Here is an 18,120-nt window from a genome sequence, read left to right as displayed (position 1 = left end):
ACTACTGATTAATTATCTAAAATATATATATATATTTTAAAAAAAATCTAGAATAAAATAATTCAGAAAATGTCTGAAAAATAAAAATTGGATAAATATTAATAAAAATTATCCAAAATATTAAGGTATTATTACACATATCAGAAAAATATTAACTGTCTAAAGATTTATAAAAAAGAATGACTAAACTTATGAAAGAAAACTGTGAATGACAGAAAACGTGAATTATGTGTCTGAAAATATTAATTAAAATATGTAATTAGACTTTAATGTCAAATACATTAACCAACAGAAGGTCAGTGTATATTAAAGAAAAGAAAATGAAGCTAAAATAGGCATCATTCCCATCATCAACATTTATTTCTGCATTAAACATGAGCAAACAGATCTTCATAATAATTATAAAACACTTAAGAACGAGCTGAAAGCAACAGCCGATCATGCAGCTTTAAAACTGATCTGAAGCTTTGGCCGAGGCAGAACTTATCCTGCAGAACATCTGTGGGAAATGGCATTAAGAACAGTTTTAAAATAGATCATTCACTGCGGTAAAGATTGAACAAATATAGCAAAAATACAGCATGGCGTCACAGGATAGCACCTTTTTCTTTGCATTCAATCATTTTGGCACAAACGTCCAATTCAAGAGAAAAATACTCTCCTTTAAAAACAGGCTTCAAAGCATTTACAGTATGTACAGTTACCACAGTATATACCGTGCGCAGCAGGGCATTTCTAATAGAAATATAAAGCCTTTATACATCCTTACACTCTAGCTTTTCATTCCTGTCAGCACTACGACACTCAATAACCCACTGGCAGATAAGCTAAAGCAGAGAGCGGCCGACTGTCCCCGATCTGAAACTGTCTGTTATTCTGGCAACAAGCGCTTCATTATCATAAGGAACAAACGCAGCTCAGTGAGCGCGAGCACGCCAGGACGGCGCGCGCTCGGCCTGCGGCGCCTTTTTGTGTCCGTGTTCAGTCACATTCAGCTGTTTTTGTGCTTCTTCAGTCACGTTTCACTGCCTCTCCGTTGTTGTTTGCATCTCTGTGTCTTTCTGGACGTTTTATTTCTCATTGGTCAGTTTGTTCTGGCTCTCTGAGCCTTTTGACAGGGATTTTGCATTGATGTGTGGACGTTTTGAAGTACTTTCTGGGCATTTTTGTCCAGTAACCTCTTGAGGGTAGAGCTGAGATCATGTTTCAGTTCATCCACAGAAGCCTAACAGACTAGAAGATTGTACCTTTCAGATATTCTGGCCTCAAAGTGCTTCTGCAATAAGATTCCCATGTGAGTATGGCAAAGAGGTGAAACAGGGCAGAGCAGAGATCACAGGTAAACCTGTCGACGAGGTTTACCTGTGATCCCCCCCCTCCATGACCAGCAGAACTCTGGTTTCCAGCCATGATACCCCCCCGTATCGCTCATGAATACCCCCGCATGATGCCCCTCTGAAAGCAAGAGAGACACTCTTTATATTTAGGCTTTGTAACTTGTTTTGCAGCTCCCTTAAACGCACCATGTGCAGGGGATCCTCACCCCCCTCACCCTGCAGGTCGCAGCTTTTTCAAGAAATTTCCTCAGACGCTTTCAGAGCGGACAGTCCATCTCGCATCACATCTGTAACTACTGGTGTGAAACTTCAGCTTCATCCATCAAACATTTTTCTGGGTATTTATGAAAAAATGTAATAAAATCTCATCCACACTGAAATCTGAGGCCATGTTTGAACATGCCGGCCTCTTTGACCATAAACAACAGGATCTGTGATTTGGGACAGACATCAAAAATAGTATCCCGTGCAGTCCCATATTTGAGCACAGAATAATAATTGTCACAAGACAATTAGTGACAATTTCTGACTGGTTTATACGCAGCTCAAAAATATTAAAGGAACACTTTTAAATCAGACTTTAGCGTCAAACATCTGGGATGCTGCTCTGGGCAGGTAAGTCTGCGCCAGAGGGGCAACAATGAGACAACGAGAACTCACTGAGCTCCTGAGAGCAGTCTGCATGCTGAGGTGTTTGGTTTATACACCTGTGACTGAACACCTGAATTCAGTGATTGGGTGGGTGAGTGAATACTTCTGGCAGTATACTGTAGATATCCAGCATGTTTTGTTTTTTTTTCCCCTATATGTTTTCAAAATGTTAAAATTTTTGAGCAGTATAGCTGAATGTCATTATAATGCAAAATGAAACATGCTGAAAACTTCTTAGTTACAAAAATGAAGGAAATGATATTCTCATTCAGCTTTCATGCTGGATTGAAACATGAAAACAAACAGAACTAAACTCTGGTCTGATAATTCAGGTTAAGTTTAGCATTTTCATATATGTCACAGTTCTCGCAGCATTCATTCCCACAGCACGGAGCACCTGATCCTGCTGCTGGATCAGGTTGTTGGCTTGTTTTTCAGGCTTTTATCTTAAACAGATTTTTAGATATTCATGTTCAAACGGCCTCAGATTTCAAAGTACGAAAAACATGCTGGAAGCAGGTCAATGGAGCATTTTTTTCAAAAAAAAGTTTTTGATATATGAAGCTAAAAATTCACAGCTGTTATTTTATAGCTCCAGACTTTGGACCACAGTGTTTTCAGGCAATGAGAGATGGTCGAGCAGAAATGTGATCATGTGATGGAGGGAGCCAAAGGCTGTAAGACTGCCTTGAGTTTTCTTGAAATTTTTTTTTTTTTAATTATTTTTTGGCCTTTTGTGGTTTTATTCGCTTGTGCAGTGGAGAGAGACAGGAAGGCGGGAGGAGAGATGGGGGAGGACACGCACTAAATGGTGACTAGGTCGGGACTTGAACCTGCGCCGTCTGCACCACCACGCAGCCTATGTGGCTGCCCACTCAACCGCTGAGCCACCCTGGTGCTGAGTTTTCTTGAATTTTTGGATCTCGACCTTCAGACTGAATGGCTTCGTCAGCTAAACTTAGTTGTTGGTGGTAATTGTGACTTTTCAACATGCATCACACAAATGTGCTGAATTCAGCCCTAAACAGAAGTACGTGGATTAGAAAGCATTAATTTTTATTTTTAGATGACCTGGCTTCGCATTCTTTAAATACACCCTGGCTTGGCTACACAGCAGTTTCTGGCACCAGTGCACCACTGGGTTCGCCCGTTAAATATCGGGATAGAACTCTGCGTTGACATCGACGCTGTGCAGCACTGACTTCTGATCAGTGACAGACATCCTGTTCAGCACCTCAGCTGAGAGGGAGTAGCTGCTGCCGGACTTCTCCTCAAACCAGCTGTCCAACGCTCGCTTCCCATCAAAGTTAGTGATGGGCGGTCCGTTAATGGCCACGGTCAGCAGGTCGTTCATCTGTTCCAGGGTCAGCCGAGAGCGGTTGTTCTTGCACATCTTCTGCAGAGATCCTCTGCCTTTATCGCAGCAGGCCGTGGAGCTGGGCAGGACCCTGACGACCTGCACGATGCGGTTCAGCAGGGGGAAACGCTGCTTGTACCTGCAGACGTGGCCGATCACCTCCTTAAAACCGTTCATACTGTAGTAGTCTGCTTTCAGATCCTTCCACTCCACCACCAGACTGCCTCTGGTCTCCGTCTGGGCGCCCTCATGAGCTGCAGAGGGAATCGATTCCAGGTGGTTAAATATAATCTGGATTTCCTCCTCCCCATAGGCTTGCAGTTCCTCGTGGTTGCTGGGCCACGTGGACAGGTCCAGCACCTTGCAGGCTTTGGCAAATGAGCGACTCTGCAGGTCCAGCCTCTGCGACAGGATGCCTTGGCTCCTGTTGCAGATCTTTTCTCGGATGGACTGAAACTTGGACTCGGCAACGCGCAAGTTCTTCAAAGCAACGCCGTTAAAACTTTCTCTGAAGTTTTCCTCAAACTCCTGCAGATATTCTCCAGGGCAGTCCACCAACTGGCCTATCTCCTGAATGGCCTCCTCTATTTTGGCTTCCACCTGTGACACCAGCAGGTAATCTCCCTGAAAGGTGAAGGCCAGTCGTGACAGAATAGCTATGATGTCCAACAGGAAGTAGATGAGTTTTACTGACTGATAGTCCATGAGGAACTGGAGGAGGGTGAGAGCGATGGCTGCTGCGTCAGCCCTCTGTGTCTGGCTGCTGATCTCCTTTAGGTGCGCCACTACCTCCAGGTAATCCTTGATGAGCGCATTAAGGACGTTTGGTTCTCCTATAATCCAGCGTATGGCTCTGATGTCTCCTAGGAACTCTGTCTCCTCTGACAGCGTTGGAGCCGTGGATCGCAGCTCGGCCATCATGCGAGGGGAGTAGCGGTAAAAACTGAGAAGCTGCTTGAGATTGTTTTCCAGGTCTTCCAGGCAGGAGAGCTCCTTTCCACTGATGGCATCCAGAACTTCCAAATGAGGCCTGTGGATCATAATGGGAAGGCAGAGGATCCAGGGAAAGGTCTTTTGGACAGCTATGTAAAGGTTTGCTCTCATTCCTGAAGAAATGTTGGTGCCATCCGCCCCCAAACCAACCACCAGCAAGTCCTGAAACCGGAGGCCGAGGACACCAAAGGCACGATCCATAACTTGGAGATACCCATCCACACTGGCCATGCTCAGTCTCTGTAAGGACAGGAACTCGGTGTTTGGGGAGCCCTCGTTAGTGATGAACTGGACATAGACTGCCACCATGTCAGAGAAAAGGTCGTCATTTTGGGCGTCCATTATGACGCTCAGGAAGGGAGACAGGCGCATCTTCTCTGCGAGATCCTCCTTTAAAGCCCGAGAGATGTGGTGGATGAGGATCTGACAGTCGCCTTCATTCATGTACTGATCCACCACCTTGAGCTCACACTTCTTCAGCAGCTCTGCCAGTGGACGGAGGTCGGAGAAAGGTCGGCCCTCTAGGGCCAAGTGGTACGCTGCGTTGAAGAGCAGCATCATGTTCTTGCACATTTCCTCAGTCTTTTCCGGATGCATGCGCAGCTTGTACAGCTGCAGACACTTCTTGTGGAGGTTGCTCTGGCTGTGCAGCTTGATGGTGTGGATCTTGAACTGCTTGGAGCCGATAATGAAAGCTGAGGTGCGGGATGACTGGACGGTGTACTGGCGGCAGACGTGGCACCACATCTCATTCAGGGTCGGCGAGTAACGGAGGAACCAGAACTTTTTCAACCACTCCTGCTTGAAGCGGCGAATCCGTCGGCCTCCTGCAGAGGAAAGCTTCGACGAGTCCTCTGGCGATATCACCAGATCTGCAGCAATGGACTCATCGGCAGAGTCCACATCCTGGTCATCTTCATCCAGAACCGGCTGAGTGGGTGTCGAGGGCTCCATCCCTGCAAAGAGAAACGTTTTCAGCCTCTGAGTTTAATCGGCATTAAATCCACATCAAACAATATACAAACATCTGAATTCATGCATATATAAGAATTTTAACCAGCTTTCAGGGGGTGGGCACCGCTTTAAATAACTTTCACTTTGAAATATAACGTCACAACTGTTCTGATATGATCTACAGTTAGGGGTGAAGATGAATCCTACTCACTTCAGTGACTCTCTTGAGCAGAAGTTTCTGCAGGACATGAATAAATGTTCAGTCAATCAAAGTGTGCCTTCAATGCATGCCCGGCATTTGGGAAATATTCTGTCACAATCATCACAGTGACAACATGAACCACTTCACAATGCAAACAAACACTCCACAGGCACATGGTGCCACATGGGAGAGTCAGCTCTGCTGGGCGATACTCACACTCAGGATACAAATGTTCATTCACATTTCAGACAGAGAAGATTGATGTCAGAGAGGTTTAAAGGAGGCCTTGTATGTCCAACTGGGATAACCAGCGCTGAACAGAGGAGGTGACCTGTGACACCAACCAGCCAAGCTAGTGATTTCTGACTAACGTGCCGCAGGCTGATGAACATCTCCTTCATTTTGTCAAACTGCACGCTCAGCCACCTTTCTCTCTCTCTCTCTCTCTCTCTCTGAATTTTTCATAATGTGATCTGATTGGTTAGCAGCGGTGCTGGCACATTTGAATAAACCCAATCATGTGAAGCAAGGATTTGTTCTGGCAACATGACTTCACCCAACGGAGCATAAATGAGAGGCCGGAGCTTTGAAGCCGACACGTGAATTCTGCTTTGCCTGGGATTGGCTGGCTCAGGGTTTTGTTGAGGATGAGGAACACCCACTCTACATAATTCTTCAGTCTCTTAATGCTGTTTAAAGGGTGGATTATAGCGACTTTGGCGATTCTGACTGGTTGTATAACAGGTCAAACCTGTAACTAATCCAATTAAATCCAGTTACAAACATTAATAGCTCCTGGTCTTAATGACATCACTAATCTCTGACTTCACTCCAGGACCACCAGCAGGTTGGTTGGGTTTGGGCTGCATTATTGAAGTCAGTGGGTGATGTGTACCAACCTGCATTCCAGTAAAGACACCAAAAATATATGGACAATATATTCAGGTCACTGTGTTAAGACTGCAATAGAGCTGTCAGGTGTTCCTAACAAAGTGTATAAATGTCTGTGTGCATGTGCACGTATTGTGTTAATCTGACTAATCTTCATGGGACTGTGGTGGAAACACGAGGGTGCTTGTACAACTGCATGTCGTGTTTCCACCACGAGTCCTCGACTTTGTCGGGGACTCGTTGTCCTCCTGGTCGCCTCCGTCCTCTCTTACCCACCTTGGAAATCCTCGATGGGGCCTTGCTCGGGGGGCGGTGGTGCCTGATCGCGTTGGGGTCGAGTCTGTTCAGATGTCGCTGGAGCAGCCGGGTCCCCCTGTTCTCCTCGGAGACGGGACAGCTCCTCCTCCAGCTCCAGGATCCTCCTCTTCAGTTTGACACAGTTGGGGCAGAAGGAGGTGGAGGGTTTCTCACTGCTCTGGCACTCCTCCTCTTTCTCCTCCACCTTCAGGTTGGGAACACTGAAGCTGCTCTCAGATGACTCAAACCCAGAGCCCGGGACTGGTACTTTACACTCGCTGGGGAGGCCAGACTGGGACCTGAATTTACCAGAGTCCTCCAAAGAAGCTTCTAGGACATCTTTGAAGATGAGATCGATCTTCTTTCTCTTGGCTGGAGGCTGGCCGTCAGACTCATCGCCCGGCTGTTTGTTGAGTTTGCCCTGCAGAGCGGACTGCAGGCTCGGGGACTTCAAGTCCTTCTGAAGGTCAGACAGTGCTGCTGGCTTCCCAGGATCTGAATGAAAAGAGTTTTCCAAGTTATTTAAAGACTGAAAGAAGCAAAAAGGAAGTCTTTTTCAACCACTGAATCAAAAAACCAAACAAACTTTATTTGGGGGATAAAGTGCTCTGCAGATGACAAACTGATATTTAAAGACTAGGGCACACAAGAGACCTACAGTGAATCAGCACCACCTGCTGGAGAACTAAGAGCAGGACATACTGTATTAAAGGGAAACGTCACCAAAATTCCAACTGGCTTTCCATCATTCTAAAATTCTTCATATATTATATCATCACTGTATACCACACCTGTGCTGTGGTCGTCCTGATCACTGCCCTGTTCCTTCTTCACCACAGTTACCGGCTCTAATAAATCACCTGTGTACCTACTTACCTGTGTGCAGGTTGCGGTCGATGCTCTCCTGGGACACGCAGTGAAGTCGTCTTATGTAATCGTCGCTGTACCAGACCCTCAGCTTCTCTCCGGCCGCCAGCGTCCGGCAGACTCTGAAGTAGATGTTTTTACCGTGCTGAAACGCCGTCAGGTTCCTGTCGCTCTCTTCTGATGAGGTCCGCACGAACCTGGCCACAGACAGCCAAGCTGAGGATCACTCTACTAAAGGACAGACTCACATGGACAGCTTTCTCTGCTATAATCACTCCTCCTCTGAGACGTTTGCTTATTTTGACTTCAAAATCAAGTGACATTCAAGTACATCTGAAACTCCTGGAAATCAGATTTTCACTGGAAGCCACTTGAGTTAACCTCCCACAGAGAGTTCAGAAGTCCACAAATTTATGTGGATTTAATGATGGCATATAACTGAAAACTGAAATCTCATTAATGACTCCCTCCCTATAAGCCCAGTTTGTTCTGGCTGGCCAACGTTCAGAGGCCTGCAGGGGGCAGCACTGAGCTCTTAGGCATGCTGTATGATGGTGTATCAGGAAAATAAACAGACCAAGATTTTTTTACATTAAAAGTTGGTGGATTCTTAGCAAAGAAAGAAGCAGTAAACTCTGGAGCGGGCACTGCAGGGAGCCGAGTAAGACTTTTGGCTGTGTACAGCGTAAATGCAGCGATAGATGAATCAAGATCAGAAGTTATCTTCAGAATAAAGTTCACCTCATCCAGTTGGCTTTGGTCTCATCGCTGCCATCGACAGACTGATAAGTGTTGTTCACGTCAACAATCTGAAACGGAGAGAAAAGCGATTCAGACGTGGCTGATTTGACTTCAGTGACTACAAACTGGACTAAAAATGTGATTAAGAAAACTGCTTATAAACTGATGTCTGTGGCGAGCTTACAATCCATGAAAAGAATCCGGAGGATTTGTCCTTGGACACCAGCTCTCCCTCATACGGCCCAAACAGCGCCCCCTTTGGGAAGGTTGTGTCCACACAGCGAACATCCACCTCGTCTCCCTCACTGAAGATCTCCAAACCCAATGGGATCGTGAGCGCCGCCCTGTTGGCCGTCCCCGGGGTCGTGGGGGTGTCCCGGACGAACAGCGGGGGCCCGTGGGCCGGACACTCCTTCTGGAAATATTCCTGACACTCCTCACAGACTGAAGGACAAACCCAGGAGCTTAAGATTATCTCCAAATACCACACACGCTCTATGCTTCTTTAATAAGAGATTAGTACTTTAAAAGCATTTTAGATCCGAAATTCTGATTGCAGAGAGCTCTGAATTTTTGTTGAATCTGAGCACGATGTGTAGATAATGGCATCATGAGCAGATTTTCTGAATTAGCCCTTATTCCCATATAAGAAAAATGTGGCTATGTGGGTAACATTCATTTTCTTCCTCTCATCGTGGGCATGAAGGTCATTTTGGGTTTATCGATTTCTTTGAGCTCTTCTTTTTGGTGCAATGATTGTACAGCAAACATCTTCAATGACTTTAAAACGCAAGTCTGAATTTATTTAGGATCTTCTCTGATCCACACATGCTCAAAAGTATCCATACAGGCTCAAATATAAACACACGCTCAATGAAATCTTTTAATAAGTGTTGCTGAAGGTTCTATGTCTTAACCTGCCAAGGCCTCTTAACCTCCCATTAGTGTCATGGTGGACTCCAGCTGGTAGTTTCTCTTTGCAGCATAAACAGGATTAGTTTGGACTGACCAACACTCAGAACAACGGGAAAGTCCAAGGAACTCAGTGAAGCTCTAAGAAGGAGAACTGCAGAGTTGGGAAGGTCTCTGGGAGCCATTTCTGAACAGCTGCAGATTCTGAGATCAGTTCAAACAACTGTAAATAAGTACAAGTTATTCAGATGTGTCAGCAGTTTGTCGAGGTCTGGAAGAAGATCCAAACTGTCACCTCAGATGAGAGGAAACTGGTTAGGATGTTCAGGAACAACCAGGAACAAGCAAAGCTCAAGCCTGCCATGAACCAGAAACAGCTGGAACACCAGCATCACCGTCCACAGTGAAGCCAGTTTTAGCTCTCTGTGGACTGAGAGGGTGCTGACCAAGAAAGAAGCTCCTGCTCCAAAATTAACACCTTCAAGCTCAACTGGAATTTGCAACTGCACACATGGACGAGCCAAATGCCTTCAGGAGAAAAGTTTGATGGTCAGACAAGACAAAGATGGAGCTGTTTGGCTTCAATGACAACAGGGATGTTCAGAGGAGTAAAGGTGAGGCCTTCAAACCTAAGAACACTGTACCAGCTGTCAGGCATGGTGGTGGCAGCATCAGGCTCTGGGGCTGTTCTGCTGTCAGTGGTACTGGTACATTGTACAAAGTGGATGGAAGAATGAAGGAGGAGGAACACCTCCAAACTCTTTGACTTCACCTCAGATCAGCAGCTAGACGGTTGAAGCTTGGACACAGTTGGGAGTTCTAACAGGACAAAGATCGTTTGGTTTAGAAGTGGATAAAGCGGACTGACGTTAAGCTTCTAGAATGGCTTCCCAAAAATTTGTGGACTACGCTTAAAATCCGGGTCTGTGTCAGGAAACCAACCAATTTAAATGAACTCTACCAACTCTATTAAGAAGAGCGGTCAAATATCCAGCCAGGATTATGCCAGAAGCTTGTTGATGGCCACCAAAAGCATCTGATTCAGGTGCAACTTGCTAGGAAACATTTGACCAGATATTAGTGCAGTAGTTGTATGTTGTACAACTACTGCAAGCATCAATACATTCAGAGAGAGGCTGAAGGAAGGACAAACAGAGACTACAGCGCGTTGTGCACTCTGCTGAGAAGGTGATTGGCTGTAACCTCCCATCTCTCCAGGACCTGTACACCTCCAGGACACTGGGGCGTGCAGGTCGGATCACAGCCGACCACTCTCACCCTGGGCACAGACTTTTTGACCCTCTCCCCTCAGGCAGGAGGCTACGGTCCATACGGACCAGAACCTCCCGCCATAAGAACAGTTTCTTCCCCTCTGCTGTTGGACTCATGAACAATTACCCTAAGACTGTTACCACCACCCTCCACAAACGCTGATGACCCTATGTCTATGCACCTGTCTGATTGCACTGATGTACATATTAGTGGAATATAGTCTACATTCTTTTATCTTTTAATTAGTCTCTGCACTGTATATTTTGTAATTTTGTAATATTGTGCTATAGTTATAGCTCTAATATCTCTGTATATTTGCAATTGTATACTTGTATATTGTCTTATAGTTTTTATACTTATTTGTTTTTTTCTGTAAGCACGAAGTACCGCAGCAATTTCCTAATGCTGTGAACCTGTTCACCCATATGGCAATAAAACCTTCTGATTCTGATTCTGATTCTGAAGGAATCAAAGGTTGGTCTCCACCACTGAACAAATGCACCTGTGGAGGAAACACTGTGAGCAGCTCCATATTTCAATATGATAACAACACCTTAGGCCTCAGAACACAAAGCCATGCCTGTAAACTGGAACATTTGTGAAAAGCTCGGTGGGAACGACTGCAGTGACTCTGAGTAGAAGTGAAGGAGCTGATGTGAAACTTACACCAGAGGTCCAACGACTGTGCGCTCATGGTGGAACCATGATGGTGAAATCCAGCTCACTGTCCACTTTAAACCCTTTACGTCTGTGGAAACGAAACAGAGGACGTTAGTGTGTCACAGGAGGCATCTCGCTGCTCTCAGTGCAAGTTCAGTTTATTATTTATTCATACTTATATTTATTTTTATGCACTGAAGACCATCCCTTTGCTTTTCTGCCTCTGTGGACACATGAAGAGTCTGAGCTGCCCTACAGCAGGTTACAGAGGACTCAGGTTCCTGCAGGTCTGACTAATCAAACTCTTTTTTTTGTAGGTTTTTCCATCACACACAGTCACAGACAGATGAACTGAAAGGAAACGTTTTCAGAGCTTCAGACTTGAAGCAGGCGGCACAAAGTTTGGGTCTAAATGTTCAACAGAATCCAGATCAAACGGTGAACTTTGTCCTGGTTATTTCCTGGAATCATTTTCTAATCACAGAAAACCCCAAATATTTCAGTCTGATAATCTCCACATTTCTAAATTTAAGAGAAACTTTTTTCTGATACTAAAATATGACGGCTGGGTGAGATGGGGTGAAGTTCGGAGAAAAAGTTGGAATTTTTGAGAATAAAGTCACAAATTTACAAGGAAAAAACTCAGAAACCTCCACTGGTGGGAACGTGCACTTCAGCTGGTAGCAGCACAGTCTGGAAGCTCTGATCTTTACTCAACTTTATTTTTATCCATTTTTTTGTCAAGTACTGATGGATGCTTCTGTGGGGAGAAGAGTTTACTCAAGACAAGAGCTTTCCTCTCTGAAATAGAGCACATCTGGAATATCCCACCCAATTCCAGCTGAGATAAAGAGGTGTTTTTGTTGCTGCCGTGCTGGTGCAGAGGTGAAGAGGTGGAGACATAAGCCCTTTCTGCCAACAGGCATCATGGGAAATGTCAACTCTGCCCAACAAAAGTGATGAGCTGCAGATGTTGGTGAACACTCAGGAAGTACACCATGAGTGCAGTCCTGTGAGTTTTACTGAAACACGTTTGAATCAAAGCATGTCAGACTCTATTGTGGATCTACCCGGTTTCACCCTCTCAGACAGAGATGCTGAAGCTAGAAGAAAGGGGGGGCTTGGGCTTTATTCGAGAACCAGAGGGGGTGTAATCCTGCACCTGCCACTGTCAGGGAGAGGATGTGTTGGCCTGATGTTGAATTATTGGCAGCTGGTGTGCGATCATATTATGTACCAAGAGAATTCAGTCATATCATAACAATACTTGTGTACATCCCACCCGAGGCCACAGCCGAAGCTCCACGTGAAGCTCTCCCTGAAACTGTTGCTAGGATACAGACTAAACATCCAGAGGCACTCTTCATCATTTCAGGAGACTGGAAGCCATCCTGAACAACTCTGATCACTTTATAACATCTTTATGAATCAAAAACATCAGTGCTGGAAGAGTCCTCTCTGCTGTCAGACAGAGACAGCAAATCATCAGGCGTTTCAGTTCTCTGAAGTTATTCTTATTATTAGACTGCAAAGAAATCCACATACTTGAACTCCTGGGATGAATAACTGTGAAACAATATCCGTCCTTGCATAAAAATGTTGTATAAACCCAGAAAATTCAGCTTTTCTTGTTTATCCAACACATCACACAGCGTCACCGCTGCACCTTAAACTGCTAGCTTTTAGTTTTCGTGTTTAGCTACTTATTTTTTTCTGTACTTATTTAAATCCTATTCATTTTTATTATTAGTCTAATCCCATGTTTGATTTTCATCGAGACCGGAGAATCTGTCTCATAGTGTGATTGACACTACAGCTCAGTCTGAGTCTTACCCCCACCTCTAACCCAGCTGCTGATGTGTTATTACTGTTTTAGCTTCAGTCATCCTGATACAGCTAACATAGGTGTTACAAACAGCACTCCCAACACAGAACGAGCACAGGGTGCTGCCCCTCATGAGGCTTCTAAAATCCAGCCAATCAGAAGAAAGTGGCCTGAAAACAGGCGTCAGAAGACACCTGAGGGGCTGCTAGTGTAATTCAAACAAGGAGTTATGGTGACTCATGTAAAGCTGCTCCAGTGGAGCGCCGGGATGAACCTGTGATGAGCAGGACATGGACCGAGTGTTCAGAGATAAAGGAGAGTCCTGCTTTACTGCTGCATGCACGCACAATCCCGCTGAAAAGATGAGCATCAGTCACCTGTGTGATCGCAGGAAAGCATCATCCAAACAGCTGATGATTCATATTTTGTGGACTTTTCAGCGGGAGCATTTCGATAAAAATCAGTTTGGTTTACGGGCACCGTGACAGCTGACGGTGCTGCTCTCCTCCTCAGCCTTCTGCTCTCCGTGGTCCTCACGCTGTGGCTTCATGAGGGTCCGACACACAAACTCTGACTCCCGCACCCCCTCCCGGACCTGGACCGAGCAGCCCCATAAAATACTTGAACGCTGCAAAACTAAAGTTGCTTTAACTTTGCGCGTCAGCAGGCGCAGGTTAGCGGGTGAAACGTGCGGATTACCGGAGAGAGCGCGGCCGCTCTCGGATCTGCGCCACAATTTCTCTGCTTCGATCTGCAGGCAGCTGGCAATCTGCCTGCTGTTTTCGGAAGCCATTTTCACTGGCCACAGTGGCCACCGACACAGACCCACCTTTGTGCAGACACGCAGCGGGGACTCGGAGTCTCTCCCCGGGGTGAAGCCGCTCTCTCTGCCCCCTCCCCCGGCCGCTGGCTCCGCCGCTGCCCGCAGATCACAAGTTTGACGTTAATTTTTGCACCGACTCAGTCGCCTCCCCCGAGCTGTGACCACCATTTTTTATCACAGGAAATGACATGGAAAAACGGAAGAAAGCAACTGCGCAAAAATTAAAGTTCACAGAGTGAATGTGGAGGCCGGGGAGAGGGGACGGAGAGGCGGCTTCACACAACACGCTCAGTCCGCCTGTCGGAGCTCATCTCCGGCCAGCTGCAGGCTGCAGACCCGCTGACGATTCAGGTCTCATCAGGTCACATCACAGTGCTCTCTCTCTCTGTCTCTCTCTTTCTCTCTCTCTCTCTCTCTCTCTCTCTCACACACACACACACACACACACACACACACACACACACACACACACCGGCGTCGTGACGGAAATCACACAAGAAGCTGCAAATAATCCCAAGAAATGAAATCTGCACAGTGTCGGTGCTGAGTGGTGGTCTGAAATGATTCCCATTTTTATGTGAAAGGCTAATAACTTTTTTAAATGCAGTGTTCTCACCTGCATCAGTACGTCAGCAACATGAAAATATCAGAGCTGAAGCTGCTCTCAAACTAATCTGAGACAGAGAGACAAACACTGACCACACAGACCGACCTGAGGCACAAATCAGGTGAGGTCAGTCACATTTCACCTTAATAATCTCCTCCCCCGAAAAGGTGAATCTTGTCACATATGCTGACAGCTTAACAGGATGAGGGTTTCCTTCATTTATTTACAGTTATCAGATAAATGATGTCACACTTTTACTCACATTCAGCCTGACGTCGTTTTCATCAGTTTGTGTTACAGTCACTGGACTGTAACACACAACATTTAACCTGAAGTGTTCACGTTAAATGATTTGTAAAGTCGATAGTTCCGGTGAACACAGCAAACACAATAGAACAAATGTTTGCGCGTTTTTACTCATCGAGTCATTTAAAATGTAAAAGAGCACAAAGAGAAGTCACAACATGTGTGAGGCAAAGAAAAGATAGCAGAGGATGGTTTCGATCCATCGACCTCTGGGTTATGGGCCCAGCACGCTTCCGCTGCGCCACTCTGCTGCCCCGCCAGACTCTCGCAAGATGCTGTTTAAAGATGGTATAAGACAGGGCTATTCAATTAGCGGCCCGGGGGCCACATCCGGCCCGCGAACTCCCTTTGACTGGCCCACCCCCTGACTGACCCAACGTAAGCTGCAAAAACGCATTTAAATCATATTTGCTGTGATAGTTTTAAAAATTCCCGCCCTTCCTCTTGCACTTGAACGCACCACTAGCAACGCCAGCCCAGAATACTCTCCAAGTGCGGCAACCGCCAAAATATATCAGTGACAGGTCAAAAACGTAAAATTGACAATGAGAATAGCCGTTTTAACCCTGCTTGGACTGATAAATGTGTTTATTTTACCCAGAGACTGAACTCATTAAGTCAGCATTACTTTGAATATGCAGAAGAAGCTTTAATTTTACAGTTATTAAGTGTTCACTTGGTGCAGTTTCTTCTGTTGAAATATTTAATGCACTGCCTCAGTTGGTCTCTCTAGTTCAACAAATGCACTTTTGCAAATACATTTAAAATGTTATAGAAGACTTTACTGTTGCAAAAAGTTGTTATTATTACATTTTTTTTAATTAAACATATTTGTGGTGAATAGATGCCTTGTTAAAAATATTCTGGTCAAGGTTTGGACCAAATGTTAAAATTTGCAACGCACTTGAATTATTTTGCTCATCAATAAACGATGCAGTATAAAGCCTTTATTGTGAATTCCTTTATTTATTTTTATGACTTAGTTCAGGTGTTAGCATATTTAGAGTTAAATCTCAAGAAATAATATAAGTAGGGGTCTTCGGCCCAGTGGCATCTCAAAATTTTCAAATCTGGCCCAGAAGAAAAAGTCATTGAATAGGCCTGATGTAAGAGGACAGCCAGACGACTCATTTTTCTCTTTTTAGCGTTTTCCTTCCATCACGGCTTTAAAACACGTTTACCACCCTTGCTTTTTCTCTCATCGCAATTGCCCAAAGCGTGCAGCCGCGCTGGGACGATGCTCATTGGACACTTCCAAAAATAACACACACTCATCTTTATTGCTCACCATCAGATCACAACTCTCTCTCTCACACACACACACACACACACGCTTAGGTTCGCTGGCACTTTCCCACCATGCTTTTATCTCCCATATTAAATAAACCATTATACCCCCGATTACAATTCCCAAAAAGCCACTGCACAACCTGCCTCACAATCTCAACATTTGCACTTTGACACTAATCCAGGGACACAACTCTCTTCAGCCTCTGTGCACGCAAACACCAGCTGCTAATATTACTTTTTTCCCAGTAAAAGCAACACAAACAAATAAGGCTGCAGTGCTTCCCTTCAGTGGAATCACTTCATTCAACATCATACTTAAATACAATGTTACTGTATTCAGGGACTCGTTTGGTCCCATTTGAACTGAATTTTCATCCTACATGTGTTTTCTTGAGTATTTCCTAAAAACAAAAAATTGAAATCAAACCTGAGAAATAAAAACAAAGATACGACACACTCTGCTTTTCACAATTTATTAACAAAATGATAAAATAAATAAATACAAATTGATCAAATGCTCCTAATATCAACTCCTCCCCATGTTCCCTACAGTATTTCCTAAACACTGCATACAAAGAAGTTATCACAGAAGAGGCTCAATACAGAGGTAAGAATCCCACCAGACCAGTCACAATGTCAGGCCAACAGAAGACACATCTGGAACAGAAGTCAAAAAAATAAACACATTCCTTTCCAAAATCATTATGAAAAAATACAAACAATTATACAAATATTCAGGTTGTGTAATTACCAATTTACACATTATTCAGCACACCAGGTGAACTTTTTCTTTATTCATATCGCTACAATGCATCTCACCAAATGGAAGATAAAAAAAGACTTCTTTTCTTTGTTTTTTTTTTTACTTTACTTTTTTTTTTTTTTTTTTTTTTTGCACTCGACACCCCCCCCCCCCCCCCCCCCCCGATGGAATCAGCTGTAGATGAGGTAAGAAGCTGCAGGTGTACGTTTGGGTCCGGACAGGATGGGCAGACGGGCGGGAACAACAGATTAATGGCGTCATGTACCGACAGAATACTAGAAGGCCACAATCATGACTTGATCATTTTTTTAAATTGATGAAACTTAAAAGTTGGAGCAGACTACCTCACAGGAACGACCCCCCAGCACAGAGCGAACTGTCTTTTTTCCCCTAATGCATGAACGGTTAATTCTAAGCAGGTGGGAACGCCTTACAGGTCGGTGAATGCACGCGATGCTGACGCAGGAAACCAACGTCCAAATGATGCGCAGAGACGGCTTCTGAACAGAAATGCATGTTTGCGGTGTTCTTTGGATAAATTCACCTGGACAGCTCAAAGAAATACGAAGTGAGAAGCAATTTAGACATTTGAAGACTTGTTGGAGCCTCCCTCCCTGAACCCTCGCAGCTCTGCTGGGATCCCAACATTCAGCATGGTGCATCCACCAAATTAAGACCAAAACTAAGAACCTAAAACCATGGATGTATTCAGAAAGCTGATACAGATCGCGCTGATGTTTGAGAACCACACGTTTGTCGAACTTGGGCTAACTTCCAAAGACATACAAAGGATCTTCCAAAGCCACTGATGTAGGTGGCTCCATCTTTGGAACCAGCACTTGCCGAGTATCCATTACAGATTAAGCCTCAGCAACTGCACCCCGTCAGTGGGAAACGCGCCTCTAAGTCCAGTATCCAGTTCTTCTTCATACATCCGCGGCAAAACCTTAGGAAGCTCCACCCATTAAACGTGGATGGCTGCTGCAACTTTTAACACCTAAACGGCACACATCCGACATCAGTTTCTGCCACAATGCTCAAAGAAAACAAATAAAAAGCAAATGCATATCAAAAAAGGTTTGACAAGTCCTGTATCAAAATTTGCATAAGAAGGCATGCGCTCCGCTGCACCGAGCGGACAGATGTTGCTAATTGGGTCTAAGTTTGATCTTTCCAAGCGCCTCACGCGACCTGATTTAGCACACTCAGACACCCTCCAAAGCCGAAGAAGAACCACAGCACGGAGGGGACGCCGGAACTTTCCAAAAACAATAAAACAAAAATAAAAATAACAAACGAGCTCCTGAGTGCAGCCAGAAAATTTGGTAACTGACACCCGGAGCGAGATTCACGACTGCGCTTCGCGTCGCTG

At 45.0% G+C, this 18,120-nt stretch overlaps 1 protein-coding gene across 1 annotated transcript; it reads right to left on the bottom strand.

Moving 5' to 3' along the window:
• Positions 1-355: 355 nt before the first annotated feature.
• On the bottom strand, positions 356-13,967 carry prdm11 (PR domain containing 11). The gene is made up of 7 exons (XM_030731560.1): positions 13,789-13,967; positions 11,141-11,222; positions 8,475-8,734; positions 8,291-8,358; positions 7,559-7,746; positions 6,662-7,177; positions 356-5,294 (listed from the first exon to the last, which is right to left on the bottom strand). The coding sequence occupies exons 2-7, from the start codon at positions 11,166-11,168 to the stop codon at positions 3,139-3,141; spliced, it is 3,216 nt and encodes a 1,071-aa protein (XP_030587420.1). The 5' UTR covers positions 11,169-11,222; positions 13,789-13,967; the 3' UTR covers positions 356-3,138.
• Positions 13,968-18,120: the final 4,153 nt, after the last annotated feature.

Source organism: Archocentrus centrarchus, chromosome 6, assembly GCF_007364275.1.
Source record: "Archocentrus centrarchus isolate MPI-CPG fArcCen1 chromosome 6, fArcCen1, whole genome shotgun sequence".
NCBI classification, from domain to species: Eukaryota; Metazoa; Chordata; class Actinopteri; order Cichliformes; family Cichlidae; genus Archocentrus; species Archocentrus centrarchus.
The sequence above is the reverse complement of the archived record's forward strand: the minus strand, read 5'-3'. Positions and strand labels throughout refer to the sequence as shown.

Coding starts and splice junctions, on each gene's coding strand:
- prdm11 (XM_030731560.1), bottom strand. CDS start 11,168: ATGAGCGCACAGTCGTTGGACCTCTGGT. Junction 8,359..8,474: donor CCGGATTCTTTTCATGGATT/GTAAGCTCGCCA, acceptor TCTCCGTTTCAG/ATTGTTGACGTGAACAACAC. Junction 5,295..6,661: donor CCCCATCGAGGATTTCCAAG/GTGGGTAAGAGA, acceptor TTCTCTTTGCAG/GGATGGAGCCCTCGACACCC.